The sequence below is a fragment of the Bos indicus genome, chromosome X (genome assembly GCF_029378745.1).
Source record: "Bos indicus isolate NIAB-ARS_2022 breed Sahiwal x Tharparkar chromosome X, NIAB-ARS_B.indTharparkar_mat_pri_1.0, whole genome shotgun sequence".
NCBI lineage: Eukaryota > Metazoa > Chordata > Mammalia > Artiodactyla > Bovidae > Bos > Bos indicus.
Genome location: NC_091789.1, coordinates 112,939,922 through 112,961,399, shown reverse-complemented (window position 1 = coordinate 112,961,399; position 21,478 = coordinate 112,939,922). Strand labels below are relative to the sequence as shown.

General features: G+C 48.3%; 1 protein-coding gene across 2 annotated transcripts in view; it reads right to left on the bottom strand.

Annotated features, from left to right (window-relative positions):
* Positions 1–20,019, bottom strand: part of SRPX (sushi repeat containing protein X-linked) — a 141,762-nt gene extending 121,743 nt beyond the window's left edge. For both annotated transcript variants that reach the window (XM_019956343.2, XM_019956346.2), the window contains exon 1: positions 19,847–20,019. In XM_019956343.2, the coding sequence (XP_019811902.2) occupies positions 19,847–19,928 (82 nt within the window). In that variant the 5' untranslated portion in view covers positions 19,929–20,019. The remainder of the gene's footprint in view (positions 1–19,846) is intronic.
* Positions 20,020–21,478: the final 1,459 nt, after the last annotated feature.

Genomic DNA, 21,478 nt, shown 5'->3' with positions numbered 1-21,478 from the left:
TAAGAACTGATGGAGAATATAACAGGGTCCTAGTTTCTAGAGACCAACAGGACTAAGCCTCCAACAAAGAGAGTGAGACAGCCGTTATTCATCAGATAAATGTGTAAAACAGGGTGGGCTTCCCTGGTGGTCCAGTGGTTAAGAATCTGCCTGCCAGTGCAGGGGACGTGGGTTCCATACCTGCTCTGGGAAGATCTCCCATGCCGCCAGGCAACTATGCCTGTGTGCCACAACTACGAAGCCCGCGCTCCACAAGAGAGTCACTGCAATGAGAAGCCCGTGTCCCAAAACGAGACAATAACCCCCGATCGCAACTAGAGGAAGCCTGCGCAACAGCAATGAAGACCCAACACAGCAAAAAATAAACAAATATTTTTTTTAAGTGTGTACAGGGCTAGTTACAGCATGCTAGCCTACATGGCTTAGAAGATCCCCTAACTAAGACCAAGATGAGTCCTGAACTGAGCCTCGTGGTAAAGGAGCAGAAGCCCCTAACACCGAGGCATCTTTTTACAGGGAGGCTCTGACTTCATAGCTGTGATTGCTAGGCGTCTATAGAGCTCCAGGCCAGGCAGGTCTCAGGGTAGATTCTGAGTACCAAGACCCTAGTTGAGGGGTTGACAAAGTTTTGCTGTAAAGAGCCAGAGAATACTACTTACAGCTTTGTGGGCCATATGGCCTCTGTTACAGCTACTCCACCCTGCCACTTATCACCAAGTAGCCACAGACAACACCCAAACAAATGAGTGTGGCCGGGTTCCAGTGACACTGATAGACTGATAGCTGAATTTCATATAAATGTCAGGTGTTACAAACTAGTCTTCTCCTTCTGATTTTTTTCAATCACTTGAAAATATAACCACCATTCTTAGCTCCCTGGTCCTACAAAACCAGGGGACGGGGACTGGGGTGGGACGTGCTGTTTGGCCTGCCCAGATTTATTGGGTTGGCCAAAAAGTTCATTCGGGATGTTCACACATTGTTACAGAACACCCTGAATGAACTTTTTGGCCAACCTAAGAGTTTGCAGATGCCTGCCCTAGGTCCCCACTGTGAATCTGACAGAGCAGAACCCACAGAGGTAGGGGGTCAGGGAAACCTCATTTCATCAGACTGCCCCCAGTCATACCAACCTAGCCTGTCCAAACACCACTGCTGGGCTGGGAACCACTTACCCACTCAGAGCCCTGAAACCATTTTAGTGCTCCTCACAGTTCAGTCTCCCTGACTTGCCCAGCTTGGGGGCTTTGGGGAGGCTCCATGTGAGGGGTGGGATGTGCTCTCCTGTCTTCCCCACTGGTGTCAATCTCAGCCATCCTCCAAGGGGCTGCCTGCTACCGAAGCCCAGCGCCATCCATCTCTGGCACGAAGATGTGGAGCCCCCGTGTCTTTAAGAGTGGATCTACTGCAAAAATTCTCAATCTCAGGACAAGGTCTTGCCAGAGAGGCAGAGCCGTCCTATTAGACTCATGCAGCCAGCCTTTCTTCATGAGCTGAAGTTATTTCTAAGCTTCATCTGAGCTGCAGGGCAAAGACAGGCAAACACCCTGTTAGCCATCACCCAATATGTGCTCTGCCATGGCTGGCAGTCAGGCCAGATGGGGGCTGTGCTCCATGGAGGAAGACTTCAAAGGAGAGGCAGTTGAGGCCCCCACCCCCCACCCGAAGGTTTGGGTTTGTTTTGAAGTTAGAAGTGGGAGCAGACAAGGAAAGGCTACACATGCTTATCTCAGGAATGTCGGGGACTTAGGAAAAGAAGTTAGAGGAGGCCATGAGGAAGGCCAAGCCCAGGAGAGAAGGGGAAGAGGGTTATCATGCAGCCCTTAGAAACAGACCTGCTGCCCGGTCCTGGTTAAGGACTTAACTCACCCAGCAGACCCGGCCTTCTCAAACTTCACTGTGTAGAAGAATCCTCAGAGGGCTCTTGTTGAAATGCACATGATTTAATAGGTCTCAGGTGGGGCCTGAGCCTCTGACTCACTTTCTCTGTGAGTTTGCCTTTTTAATAGATGCAAGTTGTCAAAGTACATAGGGCCCACAGCTTTGTCCCACCTGGAGCTGAGCTACTGATATGCAGGACTGCTGCATAAATGGGCATTCAGGAAGTTGTCTATATCACAGCACCCACGTTCACACCTGACCAAAGACCAGGTGGGTTCTCAAACCATGCTGCCCTCCATTCTTTATTTTTGTATGAAATTTATTTCATTTATTTACTTTTTGGCTGCACCACGTGGTTTGTGGGATCTTAGTTCCCCAACCAGCGATCCAACCTGCACCCTTGGCAATGAAAGCCCGGAATCTTAACTACTGGACGGCCAGGAAATTCCCACCCTCCATTCTTTAAGTCTTGAGTCCTGGGCCTGCCTCTCTCCTTTTCCTACTTAGCACAAAATCTATCTCCTGATCAAGCTCTGTGCCCACTTGTGCCTAGACAGGGCATCTTTTTCTAAGCTGCCCAAAGGAATTGGACTATACAATGCCCTGCAGCCAGCAGTGAGAGAATGGCAAGCACCCTTAGGTGACCCTTGACAAGATGCTGCCAGTTGACAGCTCAGACACTGCTTTGTCACTCAACCCTTGAGTGGATACTGTTCATGAACTGAGCTATAATGATATCACTCAACCAAAAAGACATATAATCTCAAGAGTTGGTGAAAATGCAGAGAAATCAGGACCATTACACACTGCTGATGGGTGTGTAAAAAGGTACAGTCACCTTGGGGAAAAAGGCCTGGCAGGTCCTCAAATGGTTAAACGAGTTACCGTATGACCCTGCCATTCCGCTCCTAGGGATCTACTTAAGAGAAATGAACACACATGTCTGTACATGAATATTCACTGCAGCATTACTCATAATAATCAAAAAGTAGAAAGAGCTCAAATTTCTATCAATTGATGAATGGATAAAATGTGGTCTATCCATACAAAGGAATATAATTTAGCCATAAACAGGAGTCAAGAGCTGATACCTGCTCCAAAATGGATGAGGTTTGAAAAACATTATGCTAAGCCAAAGAAGCCAGATACAAAAGGATAAATATCGTGTGATTCCATTTGTATAGAATGTTGACAAGAGAAAAATAGAGAGACATAAAATACTTCAGTGGTTGCTTAGAGCTGTGGGGAGGAGGGTAGGAAGTGATGGTTAAGGGGTGTGGGGTTTCTTTTAGGGGTAATGAAAACGTTCTAAAATTGTGATGGATACACAACTTTGAATACAAATCACTGGATTGGTTTACACGGGTAAATAAGTGGTATGTGAATTACATCACAAGAAAGCTGTTAAAAAATATCACGACTTGTCAGTTGGGGAGCTCAAGGCAAGTGGCAGAGAGAGGGAGCCTTCGGGACCTCGACAAGCATGGGCAAGGACCAGCTTTAGGGCAGCAACTTCTCAGAACTCTTGAGGAACACCCAAGCAGCCTTGGGTGTGAGAGTCTCAGATTGCAGCCAAGTGTTGATACAAACAACCACGCAGAAATACATGAAGGTAGGGCCCTGGGAGTGCCTGGGGCACCACTGATCCCTGCCTGCCAATCCCTGGTGCTGGGCCAGTGCCTAACATGTGGCGGCCATTCAAAAACTGAATTTAGTTCCTGCCCATGGAGGAAACGGAGAAGGCAATGGCACCCCACTCCAGTACTCTTGCCTGGAAAGTCCCATGGACGGAGGAGCCTGGTGGGCTGCCGTCTATGGGGTCGCACAGAGTCAGACATGACTGAAGCGACTTAGCAGCAGCAGCATGGAGGAAAGGGAATCCTGGAGTCACTAGATTGAGTTCTAAGGCCAGCCCTGCTTCTCACTCCCCGTGTGACCCCAAACTCCTTCCCCTTGCTGAACCTTAGAGGATCATCACTAAGACATGGGGAGTTCTGTCGCAGGCGCCCTCTCAGGCTGAGGTGCCACATGAATCAACTGGCCCGTGCGGGGAGCCTGGATGTGGGTGAGAAACTCCTGAGCCTCTAGAGATCGAGATACCCACCAGCAGGTCAGTCCCACCGAGACAACGCCCCACCCCCACCAAGGACCAGGTTCCCTGGTCAGCCACGATGACACAGAATGAACAAGACTCCAAAGCCTGCTCATGTGGCTGGGGCATCCGGTCCATGAGTAGTTCCTGGAGAGATAGATTCTACTACTTTGGAAAGTTGAGTTAGACTCGAAGTGGAGACAGGATTTCAACACTGGATATTTAAAGGAACTGGAGCCTTTGTCTGACAAATGCTGAGTCAGTGGCAACAAGTCTGTCAGAGTCCCTCTACAGACCGGCCACCCTGGAGGCAGAGTCTCAGAAGATGAGGGATGTGGCCAGGCCACCAGTTCCTCAGCACTCCACCAGGGGCCTGCCAACGCTCGGCTCAATTCTCACTCACCCCGTGGCCCTCATTTAACCAGCGGTTTTGAACATTCTTGAATCCCTGGAGCTGGCAGGGTCATCAGCCCAGCCACCCACACAGCCAGCAGCAGGCCAGAGGCCTCCAGAAGAGGGTCCTGGGCTGCCCTGGCTACAGAAGAGACAGAGAGGCTCATCCGACATAGCTGGGCGGACGCCGCCAAGAGCCAGTGAGTGATAACAGAGGAAACAGCAGAGCCCTGTCACCGAACAGGTCACTGTCAGAGCAGGGCAGAAGCAACAGGGCAAGGATCTTTCAATGCCAAGGCTGAAAGTCCACACCCAAATTCTGTTTGGATCTGTCTGACTATTACTCATTTAAAAAAAAAAAAAAAAGTTTTAAAACCAATACACTCAATTCACAACCCCAAACCTTTGGGATAATCCAGGGCACTACGTCCAAACCCATTTATCATCCTCTTGAGAACAATGCATCAAGAGGAATGAAGTATGAGCTAAGGATTACGGGGTCATGAATCACTCACCTCAGGAATGACAGCTCCAGAAGTTTCTGAGGTCAGAGTGCGCTGTGAGCCCATAAGACCCAGGTGCAACCAATTATCATCTCCAACAAGCTTTATCCTTAAATCTTTTATCTGAAAGACCCTGCTCCCTCCCTGCAAATTCACTGGTGTTTCTAAGTCTCCTAGTGTCCTAAGGTGATTTGACATGCAAGAGCCTCAGCAATTAACTATGCCCCTACATGTTGCCTGTCCAAATGGATCTTTGGTTCAGTCCTGCAAATTGCCTCTGCTATCTCGAATTTCTTTTTCTTTGGGGATTAGCAGCTTGGAAATTTTGCTTAAATCCTGCATGGATATTTGAAATAGAATGTGTTGATTCCCTGTCACAATTACCTCAATCGTTCAATCAACCCACAAACAGCCATGAAAAGATTCTGCCCCAAGTCCCAGATACTGTGTTAAGTGAGGGATACAGTAAGTTGCCAGCCCAGGCCTGAAGGTAATTACAACCTAGGATTATGACTGTTTTGTTTAGTGTCAATTTTTAAATGAGGAGAATGGGAAATTGTACTGCTGGTTATAACCCAAGAGGCTACCCGATCATTGGTTCAAAGTTTCCCTACTCTGGCAATTTCATCTTACTTTCTCTGTTGACTTTTGTGCCCATTAAGTGCACATACTTATATAGCATTCACAAAGCTATCTAGTAAGTTGTGGTTTTGATTTAGAATAGGGCCTTCTCCCCAGAAAAAGATCACTCACATAGACTTTTGTTTCCAATTTCAAAATGTTGTTAGAGAAGGAAGCCCAGAGACATCCTATGTTAACCTTCCTTGGGCCTGTAGGGTCAACACTATTGGTATCAGAATCACTCAACATCACTCTTTAATCCCCAGGTCCAGGGTTCCTACATGGCTCCCATCTGTGTTCTAATAATTACCACCTTAGCTAGCTTGGTATCTATTTCACCATAAGACAGAGAGCTACTGTGTTATGGTGAGAAGAAATTCCCCATCTTCTCCATCCTGGTATTCTAGCATTGCATCCTTCTATGTCCACTTTAAAAACAAAGTCTCTGAGTAAAGCACAGGTTCCATGAGAAGAAGGCAGAATTCAAACATCCAAGAGAAAGAGCCAGGCTTAAAAGACCCCATAAACAATGGCCCATAAAAGCTGACAGTCAAGAAATGACACAGTCAAGAACTGACGGCTAACACAACATGGAAAATCAACTATACGGCAATAAAAATTAAAAAAATGAAAAAAAGAACTGAGGGGACTGGCTTGAGAAGTTCTCTATGAACTGGAACTCCAGTGAGGTAATTCTTCACACTGCTGTTTTCAAAACGAATCTTTAACCTGGGTATTGATCATAACTTGGCTGCTACAATTTCAGACTACGGTACAACCTGGCAAGTCAACCTTCTGCTCTTGAAACTCACTTCAATCTTCACTTTCAATTACTCATTTGAGTTGCATTCTCTGAAAGGGGAATTGATGCAGCACACACATTTGCGTTGACTAAGGAAACCATTCAACCACTTTGGAAGGGACTGTTGCAAAGTGGCCAAGAAAAATAATAAATGCAAATTCCAGCCTGTGGCTGCAGTGTCTCGTCTTATAACTCCCAACAGAGAAGGTTATTGCTCAAATGGAGGGTGTTCACGGATTTAAAAAAGCCAACATCTACAGCCAGCAGGGCATCATCTCTATGTATGGAGGTTAGCGGTGGCACATGTACTGTTTGCCCATACATTTCTCTTAGCTCCTCTGACCAGTAGTTCATCACCTGAATTGCAGGAAAACTATCAGGTGGCAAAGAACCTGTCTGCCAGTGCAAGAGACGTAAGAGACACAGGTTCGATCCCTGGCTTGGGAAGATCCCCTGGAGGAGGGCATGGTAACACACTGCAGCATTCTTGCCTGGAGAATCCCATGGACAGAGGAGCCTGGCATGCTACAGTCCATGAGGCTGTACAGAGTCAGACACTACTGAAGTGACTTAGCATGCATGCACGCATTAACTCAATAAGCACAAATATCCTGTTGGCTTCTAAGGTCCTGGCTAGGCTCCGTGGGAAATATAGTGAGCTAAGACAGAGCAGTGTCCTGCTTTCACAGCCTCAGAATCTAGGAAAAGTGTAAAGGAATGCATACCTCATTGTAATGTATGGCATGTATGATAAATGCCACAAGACATAGGAAATGCTGTGGGTGTTTACAGGAAGGTAGGAGCTTCCTTATCAAAGGATCAGTCAGAATGGCTGCGATCCAAAAGTCTACAAATAATAAATGCTGGAGAGGGTGTGGAGAAAAGGGAACCCTCTTACACTGTTGGTGGGAATGCAAACTAGTACAGCCACTATGGAGAACAGTGTGGAGATTCCTTAAAAAACTGGAAATAGAACTGCCTTATGATCCAGCAGCCCCACTGCTGGGCATACACACTGAGAAAACCAGAAGGGAAAGAGACACGTGTACCCCAATGTTCATCGCAGCACTGTTTATAATAGCCAAGACATGGAAGCAACCTAGATGTCCTTCAGCAGATGAATGGATAAGAAAGCTGTGGTACATATACACAATGGAGTATTACTCAGCCATTAAAAAGAATACATTTGAATCAGTTCTAATGAGGTGGATGAAACTGGAGCCTATTATACAGAGTGAAGTAAGCCAGAAGGAAAAACATAAATACAGTATACTAACGCATATATATGGAATTTAGTAAGATGGTAACAATAACCCGGTGTACGAGACAGCAAAAGAGACACTGATGTATAGAACAGTCTTATGGACTCTGTGGGAGAGGGAGAGGGTGGGAAGATTTGGGAGAATGGCAATGAAACATGTAAAATATCATGTAGGGAACGAGTTGCCAGTCCAGGTTCGATGCATGATGCTGGATGCTTGGGGCTGGTGCACTGGGACGGCCCAGAGGGATGGTATGGGGAGGGAGGAGGGAGGAGGGTTCGGGATGGGGAACACATGTATACCTGTGGCGGATTCATTTTGATATTTGGCAAAACTAATACAATTATGTAAAGTTTAAAAATAAAATAAAATTAGAGAAAAGGAAAAAAAAAAAAAACAAAAAAAAAAAAACAAAGGATCAAGGAAAAGTTTCATCCAAGTGGGAGTGTTGCTGGACGATGGGCAGAATTTCAACAAATGGAGGCTTGAAGGAAGCATTCCAGGTGCAGGAAGTAATAACCAACAAGAAGAGGGAACATGGGACTCCAGGTCTATAAAAGCATAGAGTCAACTTTGGCTGGATTTTAGGAAGCCAGGAGACAAGGACTGGAAAATTCAGCTGCAGGCAAACTGTACAGTCCCCTATCAACAGCAGAGAACTTTCTAGCTAATTTAAGAGGACAGGGAGCAGCTGCTTTAGCTTTTTGAGTAAGAGAGCAATGTGATCAAAACAAGTGATAGTTACTTCAACTTTAAAAATTAGAAGTAAAATAAAAATGAAGTAAAATTGTATTTAAAAGAGCAGTATCTGGCCAAAGAAAGTACAATGAGTTTTCATATGAGAGACTAAAAGTGAGAATGTTCTAGAAATCACTGAAAAGAGAAGGGCAATATTTCAATCTCTGTGTGAGGAAGGTTTGAAGACGGTGCTTTAGTGATGGGTTCTGGTGTCTCTTTCAGTTCACAAATCTAGAAAATGAGTAGCAATAATAGCAGGATCTGGAGAAAGGAATGGCAACCCACTCCAGTATTCTTGCCTGGAGAACTCCATGGATGGAAAAGCCACAGGGTCGCAAGAATTGGACATGGGCTTCCCCAGTGGTTCAGTGGTAAAGAATCCACCTACAATGCAGGAGACATGGGTTCGATCCCTGGATTGGGAAGATCCCCCTGGAGAAGGAAATGGCAACCCACTCCAGCATCCTTGCCTGGAGAATTCTATGGACAGAGGAGCCTGGTGGGCTACAGTTCATGGAGATGCAAGGGTCGGACATGACTTAACGACTAAACAACAACAGTAGCAGGATACTGTACTCAAAGTGTTATCAATAAGAAAATGCCAGATGAAAAGGTCCTGCTTGTCCCAGTGTTGACTTAAAAAATATTCACAACCTGAGAGTTATGTTTTATTTAGTGGGAATTTTTAGGACTTCAAGCCGGGAGACAGCATCTCCAGTAACCCTGAGAGAACTGTCCTGAGGAGGTGAGGGGAGGAGCCAGGTGATGTAAAAGTTTTGCAACAAAGAGCAGATAGGGACTTCCCAGGTGGTCCAGTGGCTAAGATTCTGTGCTCCCAAACTGAGCAGGTGGCTCAGGTTCCATCTCTGGTAAGGGAACTATGATCCTGCATGCTGCAACTAAGAGTTCTCACAGGGCATATAAATAAATGAAAATAAATATTAAAAACACCAAAGGGCAGGTAGTCTGAACATCAAAAGATTATCATTAATTAAAGAAAACTAGATAACCCAAGTTAGAAATTCAGTGCTTTTCTATCTATGGGAAGATGCAAGTCTGGGCTCACTGAAATCATTCCTTTGATATGCACCTCAGCTGTTTGGGGCCAGTATCCTGTGTTTTTACATCCTGGGTTTCCTCAGGGTTCACTGTAGGGAATGGCTACAGTCAAGATGGCAGGAATTCTTTTCTTTCCTGAGTTTCCTCAGGGCTCACCGGCTCACATTGGAGGGCTGCAGTCACTCATGGCTGTGACGTCCATGTTTACTGTTAGGGCAGAAAATATGCCATTTCTCACTAGCATTCTCCTTTTGAATGCAGAGGAATTCTATCAGCTGATTACATGTTTTAAACCCAAATAGAAATTTCTAGCCTAACCCGCTCCCAATGAGACTTTAATTGTATATCCTGAGCCAGGTGTTCAGCTCCTAATACTTATCTCCAAATGTAGCATTTTAAAAGACTGCTCTGGCTGGTGAGGTCTGGTTTGGCTTTCAGCCATCCTCACTTGGTTTTCCTGGCTGGTGATGAGGAAGAAACAGACAGAACAGGCTCCATCTTGAAAGCAGGACTTCATCTTGGGCCGGACTGTGGACTTTGAGCTATATGCCCAGTATCTATGGAAACGGCATACCAACTGGAAAACCAGGCCCCCTGGATGGAAGAGCCCCAGGACTCGTACCTAGAGTCTCTGTTGCCTAAAAGAACACCCTAATTATCTGTGTAACAGAATAGAATCATAAATACTATTATGCTTATTGGGGTATGACCACAGGCCTATTGATAATTGTCCACTGTTAACTACCTAGGCTTAAGGCATATGAATCATGGGTTAACTTTGATTGTATCTTTCTTTTCCTTTGTTCAGACTAGTTTCAAGGAATTTGGGGAGGTGGGTTTGGGCATGTACACTTAGGGTATATAAGGTTTTCAGAAAAACCGGTCAGGGTCCTTGGCTAAGAGGAGACTCTGCCTTGGGCCCGCCGGTGTAATAAACTGCACTCCACTATCTGCATTGTCCTTCTGAGTGAGTTTGTTTCCCAGAACGCGTGGCTACAACATTTGTTGCGTGAGCCGGGACACTCCTCACTTTGAGGAGACAAGTCCCATTTGGGACTACTCTGAGGCCTCACGGCTCGAATCTTCTAGAGGGGGGAAGGCACCTCACTCTTCTGGAAGGATTCTGCTTCTCAATGCCCGGACCTTTCATGTTAGCAGGTAGTGGATGGCAGCAGGGGAACTGAGCACTCAGGTGAGGAGGAACCCACCCAGCAGGGTGGAAGAGGGGGCCTGATCACCACCCTGGGAAGGATTAGAAGGGGCACAGACCCACAGGAGCCTGGAATAGGCAGGTGGCAATGGTTGCTTGGTACACAGGTTGACAAGCGTGTTAGGGCTTAGGAAGGAAATTTGTGAAGGTCATTTACGAGGTGGTGTCCATGCCATCTTGGGGAAAATTATTACCAAGCAATTGCCAGGGGATTTTTAGAAGAAACTTGGTTTTTGTGTACTCATACTCTGCCCTCCCCAAGGAGGTGTCCCATCTGCTATGAAATTCTTGACCCCCTCGGAATTGTCAGGCTAGAAGGAGGGGGATACATAAGTGAGTACGAATTGGCTTCTCTAGAGACAGCCTGGGACGTGGGACATTTAACCCATCTGTATTTTCATCTGCACCTGATCAAGCCCACCAAGGCAGAATGGGCTTTAAAAGTTAAGGGAGAAACAGTCTTGGATCACATGGTGTTTTGGTTTGGCTGTGCTGACCAGCAGGTGAAGACACGCCGATCCCCCTTCTCCCTCCGGGATCTGGCGGGTGAGGCTCTTCTCACCCCAATTAGGAAGGAGGCAGAATGGCAATTTAAGTGTCATTGAGTGGAAATATCAGAAGTACATAGGGTACTGAGAACTTCGTAGACAGAATGAAAAGGAAAAGTAGAAGAAGGTCCAAGAAGGTAAGCAAGATGAGGGGAAGTGAATCTAAGGCAACTGTATTGGAGTGCATGATTAAAAATTTTGAGAAGGGATTAGGAGGAGACTATGGGGTGAAGATGAAGCCTAACAGCCTCCACATACTCTGTGAGGTCGAATGGCCCCCTATGGGAGTAGGATGGCCACCAGAGAACACCATGAACTCAAAAATAGTGGAAGCAGTCTATACAGTAGTCACAGGAGAGCCAGGACACCCGGATCAATATCCATATATTGACTCATGGCTAGGGTTAGCTCAAGACCCTCCTACTTAGACAAGGTTCTGTATCCAGAAGGGAAAGGGAAAAATATTAATGGCACAAAAATTGACTGATAAAAAAGGAAATTCTACAGGATTTGAACGGGGATGACCTGACCCCTCCCCCATACTAGATAATGACGTGCCTGCCTCCCAGTGCTCCACCAGGACCGGAGGCCGCCTTACTGCCCAATCCAGGGCCAGCTAAAGTTCCTGCAGCAGCCACTGCTCTTCCACCAGCTCTCCCGGAGTTCGCAGAGCCGCCGTTTCGGCAGGCTCCAATCCCAGCGATGGAGACCTCTGGTCAATGCCCCCAGGATTCCACCTCAGCTGGACCTCCTAGACTGTATCCACCTCTCCCGGTGAGTACTGATGGGAAGGGGGAAGAAAACACAGCAATTAGACAGAGGCTGCACTCCGCCAAGGAACAGGTGGAAAGAACCCCACTACAGATGCCCGTTAGAGGGTACAACAGCCTCCAGTTCAGGATGCATGGGGCACTACCGTCCGCCGCCTGTAGCCTATTAATACCAGCCATTTTCCTCTACGGGTATATTAAACTGGCAGAAACATGCCCCACCGTACTCAGGAGAGCCACAAGCCATGATTAGTCTAATGGAGACTATTTTTTGAGCCCACCGCCCTACATAGGATGACATAATCCAACCACTAGGCTCCCTTTTCAGCACTGAGGAAAGACACAGGATCCGAACTGAGGCCAGAAAATGGTTAAGAGAAATGGCACCTGAGGGTACTGCAAACCCGCAGCGGTGGGCAGAACTAGCCACCCTCGATGAGAGGCCCAGCTGGGACTGTAACACAGAGGAAGGGAGGGGCCGCCTGGGGAGATATCGGGTAACTATCTTACAAGGTCTCAAGAGTGGGGCCCAAAAAGCTATGGGCATCACAAAACCCTCCAAAGTGAGTCAAAGGGAAAGCGAATCACCCTCTGAGTTCTGCAAAAGACTGTGCGAGGCCTATAGACTTTATACGCCAATAGACCCAGCCAGAGGCTGCTGGGTCTCAGATGGTGATAAATGCAGCCTTTGTGTCTCTAGCCTACCCTGAAAATGTCAGATGGGGGGGCACCAAGTGACTCATGTGTTTTTATACATCCCTGAATGCCCAGTACCTTTGTTGGGAAGAGACTTGCTGTCTAAATTGGGGGCACAAGTGACCTTACCCCCCACGAAAGACCCACTGTTTGAGTGGGCTCAATCACCTATTTACTCTTCCTCTCAGTAACCCCTCAAGATGAATGGAGGTTGCATGATCTCCCGGAAGGGAAACCAGACAGGCTAAACAGTCGAGAGAGAAAGTTAACTCAACAATTCCCTGAGGTCTGGGTGGAAGACAACCCACTCCAGGCTTGCAAAAGTCCCACTGGTAATAGAACTCAAACCTGGTACAATTCGGAGAAGGCAATGGCACCCCACTCCAGTACTCTTGCCTGGAAAATCCCATGGACGAAGGAGCCTGGTAGGCTGCAGTCTCTGGGGTCGCAGAGAGTCGGACACGACTGAGCAACTTCACTTTCACTTTCCACTTTCATGCACTGGAGAAGGAAATGGCAACCCACTCCAGTGTTCTTGCCTGGAGAATCCCAGGGACGGGGGAGCCTGGTGGGCTGCCGTCTATGGGGTCGCACAGAGTCGGACACGACTGAAGCAACTTAGCAGCAGCATCTGGTACAATTGTGTCAGCACCCACCTTGGACCTGCCAGACCTTGCTTAGCCATTTACTCTTTACGTGACTGAAAAGGACAAGGTGGCTATGGGCATGCTGTCCCAGATTATGGGGACATGGGACAGACTGGTGACTTTAATCAGCTGGACAATGTTGCCACTGGGTGGCTGGGATGCTTACGGGCAGTTGCTGCAGTTGCCTTACTGGTCCGGGAGGCAACCAAGCTGACTTTGGGCCAAGATCTGTTCGTAAAAGTCCCACATGAGGTCAACACTCTCCTGCGAGGGGACCCCCATAAATGGCTATCAACATCCCGGATTACTCAATACCAGGGACTGTTATGTGAGACCCCCATGTTACTACTGAGCCTTGTCAGGCCCTGAATCCGGCCACTCTCCTTCCTGTGGGAGAAGGTGGGCCCTCATATGATTGCAAGGAAATATGCCAGCAGACCTGACTTGAGAGACCAGCCAATCCCGGACCCAGATTTGGCCCTGTACACCGATGGCACCAGCCTGGTGCAACAAGGGCAACAACAGTTGGGATATGCAGTAGTCACGGAAGAAACCATCATTGAGGCTAGCTCTCTGCCATCACACTGGTCCGCTCAACAGGCCGAACTATATGCTCTAATCCAGGCCCTCCAGATGTCAAAAGGTAAGAAGACAAACATTTACACAGACTCCAGGTATGCTTTTGCTACACTACAGGGCTCTGTATAAGGAGAGAGGCCTTTGACAGCTAGTGAAAAAGATATTAAAAATAAGGAAGAAATCAAGACCCTATTAGATGTTGCCTGGGAACCAGAAAGGGTTGCAGACATACGCTGCTGAGGACGTCAAAAAGAGGATACCCCCCAGGCTCAGGGAACAGACTGGCAGATAAGACCTCTAAACAAGCAGCCGAGGGCTTGGGGGTGACAAGTGAAGCCCCTATTAAAGCTCTCATGTTGACAGAGCTACCTGAGCTAACGCTAGACTCTCCAAAATACACTGAAGCCCAAAACCAACTAGCCAAAGCAGAATGGGCCATCAAGACTGAAAACGGATGGTGGGAATTGCCAAGTGGCAAACTATTGGTACCGGAGGAGCTGGCACCCACTGTGGTAAGCCAAACACACCAAGTGACCCATCTAGGCCATGATAAACTGGAAGAGCCAATTTGAAAATATTTCCTGGTTCCCCACTTCTCTTCCCTATGCAGGACAAAATCTCAGAACTGCACTGCCTGCTCACAGGTCAATGCTGCCTCTCGGCACAGACAGAAACCTCCAGGGACTCAAGTGAAAGGCACGCTGCCCTTTGAACACCTGGAAGTGGACTTCACTGAAATGAAACCTCACCAACACTACCATTACCTGCTGGTCATGGTATATACGTTCTCAGGATGGGTAGAAGCTTTTCCCACCTGGATTGAAAGAGCATCAAAAGTAGCCTGGTGCCTGCTTAGGGAGATAGTTCCCAGATTTGGATTTTCTGCCAGCATTGGATCAGACAATGGCCCAGCTTTCATAGCTGATTTAGTACAACAAGTAAGCGAAACTTTAAACATCAAGTGGAAATTACATACAGAATATAGGCCCCAGAGTTCTGGGATGGTGGAAGGAACCAACCAGACACTTAAAGAGACACTCTCCAAGTGGGTCTTAGAGACTGACTGTTCCTGGGTGGACTTGTTTCCGACGGCTCTGCTCAGACTCAGGATGACCCCACAGTTCCATGGCTCTTCTCTGTACAAAATTGTGTATGGGAGGGCCCCTCCCATAATAAAACAGGTATCAACAAATTTGCCTTAGGTGAGGGGAGATGAGATTTCACAGCAGATGGAACAACCGAGTAAGGTAATAAATCAGGTAACTAAGTTTGTACTAGAAAGGGTGCCATTCCTCCTTGGGGAACAGATTCACAAATTTGTGCCCGGGGATCAGGTGTGGTCAAGGACTGGAAACACGACTCCTTGGCCCCACATTGGAACGGTCCATATACTGTTGTTCTAACCAGCCCTACTGCAGTTAAAGTTGCAGGTGTCACTCCCTGGATCCTTCATATGAGGGTGAAGAGAGCATACCATGCAGACCTGGAGGACGCTGAGGGCACTACACAAAAGACCCACTGATCCCTGTGAAACCAAGATCATCTTAAAGAAGAAACAGAGATGAAGCTCTACAATCAACTGCTGCTTCAAGGACTTGCTGGTATCATCTTGAGACTAACCATAGTTTCAGTACAAAGAGGGACCTGTGCTATAATTAAAGTTGAATATTGTGTATATATTCCTGATTTATCTGGCTATATATCAGCCACCCTAGATGACATGAAAGGTCAGGTAAAAGTTATGTCTGATGATAATCTTCCTTTTTGGACTTTGGTCCTATCTTGGGTGAAGGGTGATTGGTGGAAAACTATATTTACCATTTTTATAGTTGTCTTGATAGTTCTGCTTTGTGGACCCTTTATTTCACAATGTATTATGAACATTGTAGCCCAAAGGTTGATGTTGTTCTCCCAAATTGGAGGTTGGAGAGTCAGGGTGCAATATATCCCTATGAATGATGCTCATACTACGAGTTAAGAGCATCAAGAGGCGGGGATGAAGGAGGAAACAGACAGAACAGGCTCCATCTTGAAAGCAGGACTCCATCTTGGACCGGACTGTGGACTTTGAGCTATATGCCCAGTATCTATGGAAATGGCATACCAACTGGAAAACCAGGCCCCCTGGATGGAAGAGCCCCAGGACTCGTACCTAGACTCTCTGTTGCTTAAAAGAACACCCTAATTATCTGTGTAACCAAACAGAATCATAAATTCTATTATGCTTATTGGGGTATGACCATAGGCCTATTGATAATTGTTCACTGTTAACTACCTAGGCTTAAGGCATATGAATCATGGGTTAACTTTGATTGTATCTTTCTTCTCCTTTGTTCAGACTAGTTTCAGGGAATTTGGGGAGGTGGGTTTGGGCATGTACACTTAGGGTATATAAGGTTTTCAGAAAAACTGGTCAGGGTCCTTGGCTAAGAGGAGACTCTGCCTTGGGCCCGCCGGTGTAATAAACTGCACTCCACTATCTGCATCGTCCTTCTGAGTGAGTTTGTTTCCCAGAACGCGTGGCTACAACAGTGAAACCGCACACTTTACCAGTTTTCCCCAGGCGTCAGGTTCACGGAGCCTTTCTTAGTGGCCACAGCACTTGTTCTCTGTCTTCAGCCTTGCTTGCAAAAGGAGGTACACTGAACCTCAAAAATCTCAGATGTAAATGAGGTTTCAAGAGTTCACTGCAAACAGAATAAAATGGAAATGCAAAGCAAAACTACAAAGAGATACCTGTCAGAATGGCTATTCTCCGAAAGACAAGAAACACCAAGTGTTGGCAAGGATGTGGAGAAAAGGGCATCTTTATGTGCTACTGATGAGAAAATAAACTGGTGCAGCCACTATGGAAAATAGCATGGAGGTTCCTCGAAAAACTAAAAATACAACTACCATTTGTACTCAGTTGATAAGTTGTGCCCAACTCTTTCTAGACCCCATGGACTGTAGCCCACCAGGCTCCTCTTTCCATGGGATTCTCCAGGCAAGAATACTGGAGTGGGTTGCCATTCCCTTCTCCATGGGATCTTCCCAACCCAGGGTTTGAACCCCGCATCTCCTGTGGGAATGATTCTTTACCATCTGAGCCACCAGGGAAGCCCATCCCTAAGTTTATTACAATGAAAATTAAATCATATAAATTTACATTTAGGGAAAGGGCTTCCCTGCTGGCTCAGAATGGATAAAGAAGATGTGGTATATACATACAATGGAACAGTATCCAGCCAGAAAAGAAGAATGGAATGCTGCCATTTGTGACAACATGGGTGGACCCTGAGGGCATTTTACTAAGCGAGGTCAGTCAGGCAGAGAAAGACAAATACCATATGATCACACATATATGTGGCATCTAAAAAATGAAACAAAATCTAAGCTCATAGATACATAGAACAGATTTGTGGTGGCCAGATGGGAAGGGGGGTGAGGAGTAGACGCAATGGGTGAAGGCAATCAAAATGTATAAACTTTCAGCTTTAAATCAGTCATGGGATGAGAGGTATAGCATGGTATGTGTGTGTTACTCACCCAGTATTTGTGACCCCATGGACTGTAGCCCACCAGGCTCCTCTGTCCATGGGATTCTCCAGGCAAGAATACTGGAGTGGGTAGCCATGCCCTCCTCCAGGGGATCTTCCCAACCCAGGGATCGAACCTGGGTCTCCTGCATTGCAGGCAGATTCTTTACCATCTGAGTCACCAGGGAATGACTATCATTAATAATACTGTATTGAGAGTATATCTTAAAAGTTCTCATCACAAGAAAAAAATTTTTTGTAACTATGTACAGTGATGCATGGTAACTAGACTTACTGTGGCCACCATTGTGCAGTGTGTACAAATATCAAATCACTACACTGTACACCCAAAACTAATGTTATATGTCAATTACACATCAATAAAAGCAAAAACAAAGAACAGAGTAAGAAATCCTATCTTACAGACATACAAACACAATCCAACATAGACAACTTAGCTATAAACTTTCCATATACTTCATGTGGGTTTTTATAGACACCACATCTTGGTAGGCTATAAAAATCAGAGAGCCAGAAAAGCTGCATCAAATTCAAAGATGGAAGAACTCCAGAGACCTTCTAGGAGTGGGACTGGGAATGATTTTCTCTCTCTCTCTCTGACAGTTTCCCTATTAAATCTCAGATGGTTATACAATAGGGGGAGAAGTGCTGATGGGGGCTTCTCAATACCCATCTCCCTCTTTCAAAGATTCCTGATTCCAGGCCTCTTACCAGAGACACACTGTCCACTTGCTAAGAGACTGCCTCTGAAATGATCTTCAAAATCTGTCACTCAGCACTTAGGGTGAACATGGCTGACATGACTTGTCTTGGGACCCACAGGCTTAGAGAGTCTCCCCTCCCCAGACTTCCAAAACCTCTGGCTTGGACTGAAATCTGCTCCTTTGGAATCATCAGCCCCAGCAGAGCACATTTCCTGAAAGATCCCATTGGGATGTGCCAAGTTGGGGGCAGCCTGCAGGCTGGTGCTGGAGGGAGGAGCCGGGCCAACCAGGGCCAGTTCCCAAAAGTAGTGAGCGTCCAAGCTGGAAACCCATGACTCTGTGGGTGGCTGGGCTCTGGCAGCAAGCTATGCAGTAGAAGGAAGGAGAGTGGAGGGCAGGGTGAGAGAGGGGAGGAAGGTCAGGTGGAAAAAGACAAGAGGCCCGGCTCCATCAGTTGCACAGGCGGCTTAGAGATGCCTGCCAGTTCAGCAGGAAAAGCCACCTCTAATTTCTCAACTTCTCCCCCTGCTCCCTGTCCAGTGCGGGCTTCTCCCTCCCCTCTAGTTTCACATTAACCTGATTCCCGCTTTGGGGGGTGGGGGTGGAAGAATGAATCCACCTGGGGGTCAGGGGAATGGCACTTGCCAGGCACAGAGGATAAAGTCTCCTTTCCACTTTGCCCTGAATCAGTTCCTACCCAACAGCTGAAAAACTTACAAGAGTCAGCTGGAAACAAAAGTTCCTGATTATCACTTCACACGTTGGATTCATTCACTCATTAGTGGATGCGCAGGGAATGTCTAGCAGCCAGCCCTACATCTCCCCAGCATTCTATCTGGGAACCCTCCCCCTCCAAGCTTCACCCACAACTCTGTAGGTTCGCTTTTCAGACCCAAATTTAAACTGCCCACAGTATTGAAAGTAAAGCCAGATATCTGCTGACCCCATAGCCCACATAACCCACTTTCCCATTAACACTAAATTAAAACACGCCCATGGATTTCTTCTCTCCAGGGCGACACGGGTGCATCCATGTTTCCCAGCCCCCCTGAAGCTCTTTGCTAACTTAAGCCTCTCTGATGAGGGACTCGGCGGTAGTTTTTAAAAGGGCATTTCCAAAGAAGATTTTGTCAACACCAGGAGAGCCCTAATAAATACCTGGGTTCCCTTAGATGCTACAGACCACGCCTTCCTGAAACCAAAAGCCCCACCCCCTGTCTAGCAGAGCCCGCGTGCTAACCAAGCGCTTGCCACATGTCACCACTCTCAGCTGGCACCTCTCTCCCACGGTGCAGACTTTCTCGGAATCCCCAGCAGGGGGGGTTGGGGGATGCGGGAGAGGCCCCGCCTGCGCCGGCCACGAGAGTCTACAGCGACTAGTGCCCTGCAGCCCCAGGGGGTGGCCTGGCTCCTCGAGTGGGAGGGGGTAGGTACTCCTTCCAGGACAAGCTGTCAGTCCCCTGGGTCCCGGCCGCGAGCAACAGCAGGAGAGGCAACTCCTGGGGGTGAGAAAGTAGCCCTCGGCCAAACGTCTCTTGGTCGCCTCTAGCGCCTACGTGGGTTTGACTGACCCCCTGGAACTCCGGGCGCAGAGGGTCCGTCGACTCCCGGCGGCCGCCTGACAATCGGTTCTCCCTTCCCGTTGCCCGGACGCCAGCCCCACTCCGCGTCCCCCAATCCCGGGGCGGCGAAAGACGAAGTCGGCGCAAACAAAGGGCGCCTCGCACCACCCTCCGGCCAAGCCGGAGATGGGGGTGGTCCCCGGCATCCCGCTGGGGAGGCTGGCCCGCCCCCGGCATTACCTGGGAAGCCGCGGCTCGGCGGGACTCGTAGCAGCAGTGGCAACAGCAGCAGCAGCGCGGGCCGGAGTGCGGGGCTGCCCATGGCGCGCCGGCGCTGCGCTCCGCTCAGCTGCGCGGCGCGCGTCCCGGGGGCGGGAGGAGATCGACCGGACCGAGGGACTGCGCCGCGGGCCGGCGGAGGCCGAACTTAAAAACTCCTCCTCTCGCCTGTCTCCCGCCCCCGGCCAACCCTCCTTCCTCCGCCTCCCCGGAGCGCTGGCGCGGCTGGGGCTCCGACCCACCCCCTCCTTTTGTGCCAGCGCTTCTTCTGGAGCGGGGCTGACACCTCCGCCCCCCTCTCCGGGGTGCCGCAGCGCGCCAGGGGCGTGCCCTAGTAAACCGAACCATCCCAAAGTATCTCTGGGTTTCCCAGTTTGCGCCCTTTCACTCCAAATACACACACCGGTTGCCCGACCCCCTCCCAGGTCCCGGGCCCCTAGCACCATGTCATCTATGCAGAGAGCTGGGTGAGTCGCAGGGAAAGAGAAGAGACAACCGCGGCAGGTTATTATGGCCAAGTTCGCGGGTTTGACCCTCCTGATCACTCCCCAAGTTTGCTGTTATTATGCCCACCCTCTCCGAAAAGAAACGCCGCTTAGAAACTTGCTCGGGTCCACGGTTACGGACAGAGCGGAGATTTGAACTTAGGTGTGTGGTTGCGCCGGCGCCAGCGTCCGTGCTATGGCTTTTTGGTTTCTCTTTAGCGAAGGAATGAATCAAGGGCTGGCCCGGGTGTGTGCCGGCTGCACTGCGGTTTGGGATGAGGCTTGAGGTACTCTTTCCAAGGTTGGCTGATGGGCGAGCACAAGGCCCAGAAAGTTCCCCGTCTCACCCACAGCCTGGGAATCCAGCTGTTGTAGTTTCTTGCAATCAGAGTTCCCCATTTCCTGGATTGTTCACACCCCTAGCACACCACGATCCGCCTGGAGCCTCCACCCTCGTGGAGGCTGGCGTCAGGATAGGGTTTCTCGGCTGCCTGCAGGACGGATCTGGTTTCTTCTTTGAGGCTTTCTCTCCCTCTCTCTCTCTCTCTCTTTTTTTTTGTTTTTTGTAAACACCTAAGGCAGGGACCTCGCCCCTTTTCCTGCCAGAAGATCATAACTAAGACAGATTCCAACTAGGGCTGCTGCATTCAGTTGTGCCATGTGCTCTGAGCGAAGGTCCTGGAGGAAGGGGCAAGGGTGCTAAAATCCAGCCGCCTCTGGGGTCACCGAGCCCTGTTCTATGGTAGAGGCCATGTTCATTGTGGAAAGGCAGCTTTCTCCTCACCTCAGCAGTCTGGTCTGTTAGCTAGATGAAGGGCCCTGGGAATATCCATCCAGAAGGTTTTCAATTTTTTTAATCTAGATGGCTTGCTCTTTTCCCAGTTCTCACAAAAGACTCTGCCTTGAACTTCCATCTTATCCTCTCTGGTGCCTGGGAGCCTTCTCTCCATCGTTGCTCCTCATGGAGCCGACAACCCTTCTGTAACCTTCTGATCACAAGACAATGAGGGTGGTCAGGCTCTTCCTAGGCCTCCATCTCACCAGACTCTCCAGGGAATGGTTCTCAATCCTGTCCACCCAGGAGAGAAATCTTAGGGGAGCTTCATGG